General features: G+C 31.4%; 1 protein-coding gene across 1 annotated transcript; it reads left to right on the forward strand.

Annotated features, from left to right (window-relative positions):
* Positions 1-15: 15 nt before the first annotated feature.
* On the forward strand, positions 16-8259 carry HELRODRAFT_184932 (hypothetical protein). Its single transcript, XM_009017590.1, has 5 exons — positions 16-405; positions 6239-6670; positions 6898-7204; positions 7387-7480; positions 7697-8259. Exons 2-5 carry the CDS (start codon positions 6376-6378, stop codon positions 7865-7867), a joined length of 867 nt encoding a protein of 288 aa, XP_009015838.1. The 5' UTR covers positions 16-405; positions 6239-6375; the 3' UTR covers positions 7868-8259.
* Positions 8260-10078: the final 1819 nt, after the last annotated feature.

The following is a 10078-nucleotide window of genomic DNA, read 5'->3' on the forward strand; positions in this document are numbered from 1 at the left end:
CGAATCTATTGCTTTTTTTATAATTTTGATATTTGATTTGGATTACATTTTAATTTACTGTAAATTTAAAAATTGTTGTGTTATTATTAATTAACTACCAATATTTTTAAGATATTATATTATAACAACTGATATTCATTCCACAAATATGCATCTACCAAAATCATTGTTGGATTAGAGATAATTTTTCAAATAAAATTAAGCAACAACATTAACATAACACATCAATCTGAACAGTGGCAACCAGAACAACTACAGCAGTAGCAACCACAACTACTACACTACAGCACCGTCCTACGACAACAAATTTTCTTTTTCATCAAATAATTGCAATCAAATAAATTTTAATTACTACAATTCTTAAACTGTTGTTGTTGAAAAATCTCTCGAATAAACAAAACTGTAAGTTTATTTTAGAGAAAATTGTGGAATTTTTGCATTAGAGAGGCATCATCATCATATCATATCCATATCAAGACGTTTAATCTTCAAAGAATCATTTCGAATTCGTCAAATTGAAATATATTAATATAAATCGAACCATTCTAAACAAACTAATGTTGTTTTTATTTCAAAAATTTGCAATTTGATGGTATTTAGAAGGCATTTGTGATAATTTGATGGGGCGGCATAATGTATTACTGCCAGGCTGCTCTGCAACCAGCCAATGAGCATCGCCCACCAGATGCTTTCATCCTGTCTTGCATGTTTTAGTGAGGATTAAATCGAAAAATAGAAATAATTCTAAACAAAATTATTTAAATTTATTTTAAATAATTTTCCGCACTGTTAGAGCGTATATAGCTCAACAGAATTTTTTGGATAATTTCCAAACTTCTACTCCCCATACATTGATACTTTGCCTTGGTTAGGAAATATTTTATATATTTTAAAATAATTTTGCGTAAAATTAAATCATATAAAATACGTTTTTAAATATTAATTTAATTTTCATTTGTTGAAAATGTTGCTGGCATGTTGGTTGCTTGTATGCATGCATGTATGCAGTGAATGCTGGCGAACGATGATTGAATCTTTTGATGAATTTTAAATTAATACACTCGCTTTGATCATTTCGGTCTGCTGATCTCATCCGTCTAGAGTTCTTTTACTTGATTGAAATCTTATTCTTCATTTTTACTGCAAACATAATTCATGTGAATTAATGTGTTGTGTATAATTATATAATTCAATATACTATTATGTAGATAATAATTTAGGTTAGGTGGTATAAACAAATATGGGCGGTTGTATATAGATATATGTTAAAGTAGGTAAGCAATTAAAATGATAGTTCAGTTATAAAAGTAGTTCACGACGGGACATCAAATTTACAGACATAAAGAATCTTTTAATATAAGAAAATATAACGTATAATTAATCAGAGCTTATAATACTTTGTATAATAAGAATGAGATGACATACAATAGGAAGAAGTTAGACTACTAGTTAAGCTCTAGGGAGCAAGGTCTCTTAGTATATACGTGAGCACATAAGTTAAAGATAAAGCTGAGAGTTATCTTAGTTATTTAAGAGTTATCGCAGTTATCTCTTAAACACTTTTCAAGACTTAACAAACTCTAACACCTTTGAACACTTTTTGATAATCTAAAACTTAATTTTACAATTTAAGTTTTGTTATAATATTAAACAGTAAAAAATATTATTAGCAATATTGTGTGAGTCGTTTCTCGTTCGATTTCGATCATTAAACTTTAAATCTTTTTAAACACTGACTAATACTCAACACACGTAAGTCGCCAATTAAAGCCAACTCTCGTTATTTCATGTACATGAACAACATCGAGTTATTTAACGTTGAGCGAGCGAGTTTACAGAAACAGAAAGAATTTCCCCAAGAATAAGCTATGTTATGTTGTTCGTTCGGTAACCGAAGAATGGTGAAAAGCGACCAGTATAACAATATGTAGAAATGTATGACCTTATTTTATGTCCAGTGACGCCAATTACTTGATCTAAATCACATTACGACCAGATTTATTACATTTTTAGCATAAGTCTTGCACATTTTGGCCGATTTTGATGTTATGTGCAAATTTATAATTTTGAAAAAGCCGTCTGTAACAAGTAAATTTGTTACATCTTTAAGCTTGAAATTAACAAATTTGTAAATTTTTCTTCCGCAAGAAAAAAATTGAATTTGTCATTCACCGAACATGTAGAAATATTTTTAATGCTAATAACGCAAATGCAAATTGCCGTAAAACTCTGCCCAAGTAACTGATGCATGTGCTGTACACTCGACGATATGCAAAATTTTGATGGCTTGCATAGCTATATAGCTGTGCAATATTAACAATCCATCCTGTTATTAAATGTTAACAAGTGAAGACAGAGAAACACACATGCATACAAGCAAGCATATGCTTACATACAGATGAATATCAATAATTACTCATTCGTTCGTATGCATAGAATGATATAAACTTGTACAGCACCACATGTTATTATTGTTCATGGTGCACCATTATCGAACGAACTATAAAATGAAAGGACTGAAAATGTTTTTGCTTTGATGCGATCGATTGATTAACTCAGGAAGTTGTTTTGTATTTGCCTCTCAATGCTAGCTGTTGCTTACACACAAGTACATACATCTACACATACAGATATTCATACATACATGCACACAAATGTACATACTGAACTTGTATAGTAGTTGTAATGTTTGCACAGTAGTTCATGTAGGGATGCACTTGTATATAAGAGTGGTGTGCCTTGTTTTCATATACAAGTATGTTCAATGTTTCTAGTAAAAATATAAAACGCTGGTATCAAACATTGCGGTAGTTTTTTTCACCCATATAATCCATATAATACTGGTTGGATTGTTCAACATTTCCATAAAACTTGAGCGTTGTACAATGATTAAATATTATTTCTTTGATGTATAAGGAGATCTATTGACAACTGAATTTAAATGAAATTATTGTCGTTGAATAAATGGAAAAAATAATTTTTTAGTGGTGCTACAAACAACATTTTTCTGTCAATTTGAATGAATGTATGATATTTTAAAATTTTATTCTACTTTAAATTAACTATATATTTGTAGGTGTCTGTGCTCACGAAATAAGAGCTAAAAAACATTCATTTATCATTCATTTCTGCAGTCCTTACAAAAAACTTCAAATCGAACATATCTTCAAAAACGCTTATATGATGATATGCATACCAACCACACGGACACAAAATAGATCGGTTCCAATACGAAACGAAATTAGAGAAATGGAGAGAACAAATTCAATAAAGTTCCCCGAGGCACCTCTGTAAACATCCACGAGCACCATGCTCTTTAATTCTCTGTTCACATTTGCACGGACCGCTGGGATTAATGTACCGTCAATTCATTCATTCATTCAACTGTTTTCCATCCATCTATCCACATTCCACCTCTATTTATCGATCTATCTATCGCCCTACATTTATATGTTTATATAAAATAAAAGAACAAAAGTTTACACATTCCTTTCTTCAATCATATATACTCATTCTTTTGTTCAATTATTCACTAAAAATACCGCACATCTACTTAATTAAATGTTCATCTCCTGTTACCCATCAGTTCTTCAATCAAAACAGCATCTTCCTTCTTCATACCTTCCATCCATCCATCTTTATATTAGTCAAGAGTTAACTCCTCTATTAAATTATGTACGTGCTGTATCGTGTTATCAATTTATCTACTTTCGTTTAATATATTTTATCTCTTTCTTTATGTTTCTCTCTTTTTATATATATCTCTCTCTTTTCTGCTCTCTCTCTCCGTATATATATATATTAGTTCAACACAAATGTAACCATTAATTATATAGCCCGACTCGATGATAATGATGGTAATTGTGATGATGAGGATGATAATGATAATAATAATTATTATATTAATTAATATTGTGAATAAACATAACACAAGATAACGATGATAATAAAAATAATCGTTGTGAGGTCGTTGATATGATACTCTGACGGTGGACGATGTTAAGTCATATTTTTCGACATGTTTGTGGTGATGACGCTGGCGATGATTAAGAGATAAAGTGACATTGGTGATGAAATGAGCAAGACATTGAAATAAGATTACTACATAAGATGAAAATATTATGATTAATTTTTACAATTTAAAATTGGCAATAAATTTTGTTTTGCCAAAATCATTTAGCGCAATAATGATAATAGTGATTAAAATGATGATGAGAATAATGATGATGGTGGCTGTGATGATATCGTTAAGACGTTGAAAATAATGATGATGGTGAGTGTGATGATGAAAATTATCGCCGAGATTGCTGTCATTAGATGGTATAATGATTTTCATGTACCGACCAACCGCCATTGTTCAGTCTAATGACGACGATTATGTTGAGGATATCAGTGATGATGGAGATGAAGATGACAATAATGAGAAGGATGATGATGATGATGATGTTTATACTGTAGATAAAGATGATCAAGATGCTGTTATTGTCCAAATGAGAGTAATGTGAAGATGTTAATAATGACATTCTAAGTTCTGATTTAAATTTTAATAGAAACAATGAAAGGTTTTAAACGAAACTTTACAGTAAATCTATGCAAAAATTAAAAATAAAATAAATGAGGATGATAAAATGGATATTTTTTTACGCTAAATTCACGATACGTTTAATCTTCTTGCTGAAATAAATTAATGTCACATGATGCTGTGAGATTAATTATAAGATAGGTCTGCCTGTGCGATTCATCCAAGCTTATGCAATCATTCATTCATTCTCTCATTCATTTATTCGTTCATTCGTTCGTTCATCTCTTTATTTATTTATATCTTTTCGTTATTTCTAATTTCGATCGTTTGTCTCATTAACATAAATTCACTTTTTATTCGGTAAGTTATTTTAAAATTTATTTATTGATCTTCTTCCTTTTTTCAAATATCCATTTTAATAATTTTATTATTCACTGCATTCTGTTTGTTTTTCATAAAATAGATTGCATATTTCTGCTAGCATTTACAAACCATTAAAACATTCAAAACAACATTTTAAATACACTATTCTTTTGATGAATAAAAACACAAGAAAGACCAGAAGTTTATACAAAGAAATTTATATAAAACAGAAAAAGATGGCAAGTGGGATGAAGGAGAGAAAGAGAGAGACAAAGAGAAAGAGTTAGGTAGAAGAAAAATAGTAATAATGAGAGGGAGGATATGTCTGTGTGCCCTTTCTTATCTCATATTCATCAATTCAATCGTTCGTGCGCGCGTGCAAGCCTGGCTGCCTGGCTTGTTTGTTGTTGGCACGTGTGTGTGTGTGTGTGTGACTGTGTTTTTTTTTTTCTCATCTCATGTGGTTTGCTGATGTGATGATGATGAAGTTCGAATGTTGTTCATGTTTGAAAGCAATTACACGTAACATATTTTTTTAATTGCTGCACTTCTAATCTAATATGAATAAATATCTTCACATCTTATTGATAGAGTGTACTGTACAACCATACTTCATAGCTCACTGAAATGAAATTCGACTTTGTCTAATTAGAAAAATGGCTTTTGATTTTATAGTTTTAAATAAATCCCATTTGTCAGCTTATTTTTTTTTATTAATAATTAACTAAAAAGAATATAAATAGTGAATAAACATTTAAAAATTTTAAATATTCTTTGATAGATGTTGTAAGACATATGATTTAATTCCAGATGAAAAGCAAGATGAAATAAGATGTATTGAAACATGACGCCGTACATTATTCACCAATCCATTATACTGTTCGGTCTTAAATTATGTTTTTGATGTTAATAATTTTATTTAATAATTTTAATACATTTGTTTCCGACTTTTGAATTTAAAATGAATAAATAAGAGGCCTGTTGGATAAAATAATTAATTTGTTTACGCTAGAGAGGAAGGCTGTTTGATTCGTTTGAGAGATAATAATTTAATTGGGATCAATTAGGTTGATGGATGTGTGTGTGTTTGTTTATTCTGTGCTGTAGTCGACGATGCTTTCGTTGAGAGTTTGTCTGTTTGTGTGTTCGTTCAGTTCTGAATTTTAGGAATTAAATTTTACTTTAATTTTGTCTCGAGAGGAAAGTTACTGATTCTGTCGTCACTAAATTTTAATCAGTGGCTGTTGAGAAATTTATAATTTTCTTTTTATTTTATGATTGATTAAATAAGGAAATATTTACAATATGAAAAACAATAACAATTTCATACTAACGAAACAATATTTAAACAGAAAAGAAGAGTTAGACTCAGAAAGGACAGCATCATCGAAGCCATCTGTTATCGGTCATTGATCAGAAACTATCTTCAGACATCAAACACACATAAAAAATTAAATCCAGTAAAAAGTTGTTACACTAACTGTTGAAGAATGTCTCGAGCAAAAACAGTAGATTTTGAGGAAGCCATTTTGAACTGGGCAGAGCGGGAATACGACAGGACTGCAACTAGGAATGAGAGGAAGTTGAAGGAGAAGCAGCGCAAAACGTCGACAAAGTACATCAACATTGTGATGGATTGGTCCAAGGTGCGAATCATCGATGAAACTAAGTGGCCGACGTTGAAGGATCTCACCGTTGAAGCCTCTGCGTCAGCTGCAACTTCGCTCTTACAAGAAACAGCAGACGATAGTAAAAAGCCAACCATGTCTGTGCTCTTCCACACCTGGTATGCTTCGTGCTCTTTCTTTTATTTTATAACATGTTAGTTATAAATGATTGCGTGATTGTAAATATATATTTTAAATAATTTGTTTATTAAAACTTTTAGGAATATTAAATTATTTAAAAGTTAACAATTCACAAATTTTTTCAAAAACGTTTCCAAAGTATCAGCTTCTTTAACAATTAGCCTATTGATTTTCTAATTACTTCCAAAACTTTTTGAAACACCAGCTTCACGAACAACACAGACGACAACCAAGAGTACACGATGAGAACAGAGAAAACAACCCGCAGCAGTTTGTGCACCGAAGTTGAAACAGGATACACGAAAGGAATTGAAATGGCGGTGAAGTTGACGACGCCCTGTCAGATCTTCGAGTCCAACGTTGGCTTCAAACGTGAGTTCAGCCTGAACAAAGTTGAAGGCGACACATTCGAGGAGGAGATCACGTGGGGAGTGGAGTCGGTCATCCAAGTGAAGCCGAAGCATGTAGCTGAAGCCTTCCTTGTCATCAATGAGAAGAAATTAAGCGGAGAGTGAGTTGCATTATTTCAATTTCAGTGCTCTCTAGCGAACATTTCTAAATTCTCTTTCAAAAGCTTAGAAACATATTTTTGATATTTATTCTTATACTCTGTCCTCTATAACGAAATTATATAAATAATTTTCAAATAATATTTTAAAATTAAATGACTTGATAAAAATTGACGTAATGAAGGTTCGAAATAGTATCTCGGATGAAAGGTTTCATATACGTGACGTACCACAACATAAAGGACAACAACAGCATGATCAAGGCCACGGGACATGAGGTGAATTACAAACTGTCTTGAATTTTAAATTAAGTAAAAACTTGATAAAACGTTTAGATTAAAAAACATTTGTCAGTTTTTTCAAAATTTACGCAATTGAATTTTTGACAAACAGAACACAATTTCTCTCAAATAAACCAACATTGAACGAGTATTTTAAAAGTTGGATCACTTGAATTTAAATAACGTTTCATACAAATAAACCAAACATCGCAGCTGGGTGCGATAGTTAAAGAGCACTTGGATCGCGAGAAGAGGAAGGGCCGGGATTTTACAGGGATCGTGGAGGTGGAAGATGATGGGACCGTTGTAACTAGGACGACTGGAACATGCAACTTCCGGTATGGAGTCAAGCAGGAAACTATCGTCAGCCAGAAACCGCTATAGGAAATAACTATTTTTAGATTTTTTCATTTTTAGATTTGAATTTTTTTAATTATTAGCTGATAAATTTATTATTGAAGTTATTTCACGTCGTAAAAGTTGGCTTATTTAGTTAATACTAAGTCATCGTCATTGATCAGCAAAAGAATTAAAATTAATACAGTGGAAACATTTACTTAATAATAACATTTTTTATTTGCAAATAATTTTATTTTTCTACTTTCGACCAAAACATTTCGCTAGTTGTCTCAACAGCTTCTCTATTTTGTAAACTATTCACTAGAAGAATAACGATTCAAACAGTTTCACCGTTTTTTATCGAAAAGTACTGAGTAAATAATAAACTGCTTACTAATAATTATTAAGTACTAACAAATAATATTTTTTTCAACTTCAATCGTTCAGCTTTAGTTAACAGTTGAAAACAAATATTTAGAATTTGTTTTCAATTTGGAGCATAATACTGTTGTAGCCCTTGACATTGTAACTACCAGCACCAATGTCATAACTTTAAAGATCTCTATATTTCCAGCACCAGTCTTGTAGCTTCCAACGATCGTCAAGTTTTCGTTATTCCGTAGATTCACGATTTCCGATATATGAACACAACTGCTTCAACCCTCTTTAGTTTACGATCCAAAGATTAAAAATCTAGCAAAAATAACAATAATCAAATAATGAATAATATATCGCAATTTGATCATTTCTGTGGTTATAACAATACATTAAAGCAATTAGAAACGTGTGGTATTACGACGATTTAAAAAATCGGAAAAACTATGCATTTGCAACCAAGAAATATTTTTCGCTTGAGCTACCTCGAAGACAGTGGGCAAAGTAACTCACAGACCTAAGCGAGTAACCAAATCCATAACAAAATTAAGAACATAAGTTTCGTTTGTTTGCAATAGACGCATTTTAAAGTGTTTTAAATTTAGTAACAACTAGCGAGTGAAAAAAATTTATTTGATGTAATGCTTTGTTATTTTCAAGATAAAAGTTAAAGCAAACATTAAAGGAGTTGCACACTCTTGCTAGGTTCAATGGAATCAACAACACACAAACATTGTATATGAATGCATGCTTAACGATGCATCACACACGAAGCATGTCATAGGAGGCAGGCATCTATCTTTTTGCCGCATTCGAACCCGGCACTGCATTCACTGCGAAACAGCATCTTGTGAAAATAATTTTAATGGCCCTGCAGGCAATTTGCTCCTTAGTCCCTTCCTCTGGGTGATACCTTGATAGTTGATGTATATTTAACAGTTGGGCAAACTAAAACATTGCAGGTGTGAGTTTTAACGAAAAAATTTCGCATCAGGTTAAAAAGAAAGAACGAATTTTTTTGAAGCAGTAAGTCTTTTGTTGGTAATATATATGTTTATGAATTTTCGCTGCTAAATAAAAAAATACCAACGAACGTTGATTGTTCAAAACATCTCTCATTGATGCGGCGCTATGAAGTTATTGCTGCTTGGAAGTATTGGCTATTTTGTGCGTCTTTTAATGTCATTCCGAAATGTTAAAATTTTTATCAAGAATATCTCATATGTTTCTGTTCTGTCACTACCTTGAAACGATAATCAACGTCTTTGCAAAGCGTCAAAATGCATCAACACACATACACACACACACACACACATACACCCTCACAATGCATTGACTTCAACGAAATAATTGTATGCAAAATAATTGTGACACTAAAGCAGTTAGAAACATAACACATAAACGTCTCAGAAAGTACAGCACTTATACAATAAATAATTGCGTAACCAAGATGCGAATGCACATAATAAATGTGAATCTCAAGCAAGCGATTGTAGCGATGAATCAATTGTCGAAATAATTGCAATCTCAAACAATAAGTATAACAGGATGACGATAATGATGGGTGAATAACAGTTCATCATCATCGTACCGATTTTAAAACCGCTATTGCAACTATTCAAGTATATAACGAAAGACCCAATGACTTAGCAAATGCGAGCGGTCATTAATAAAGCGAGGATAATGTTATAAATGCTGTTTGTCCAAACTTATATTAACAGTTCAGGCATTTGGTTTTATAAAACATGAACAATACGCCACAAATGTGAATTCATAAATCATTTTATATTGTATTTCAATATTTTATTGAAATAATTCTTGTTTTGAAAATAAATAATTTGGTACTACTGAACCTTGTCTATACGATGGTTTTGTAAAATA

The sequence above is a fragment of the Helobdella robusta genome (assembly GCF_000326865.2).
Source record: "Helobdella robusta unplaced genomic scaffold HELROscaffold_2, whole genome shotgun sequence".
NCBI classification, from domain to species: Eukaryota; Metazoa; Annelida; class Clitellata; order Rhynchobdellida; family Glossiphoniidae; genus Helobdella; species Helobdella robusta.

Excerpts from the sequence above, each read along its gene's own strand:
- HELRODRAFT_184932 (XM_009017590.1), top strand. The coding sequence starts at position 6,376 with ATGTCTCGAGCAAAAACAGTAGATTTTGAGGAAGCCATTTTGAACTGG. Across the intron at positions 6,671-6,897 it reads GTCTGTGCTCTTCCACACCT|GCTTCACGAACAACACAGAC; the intron begins GGTATGCTTCGT and ends TTTGAAACACCA. Across the intron at positions 7,481-7,696 it reads TCAAGGCCACGGGACATGAG|CTGGGTGCGATAGTTAAAGA; the intron begins GTGAATTACAAA and ends CAAACATCGCAG.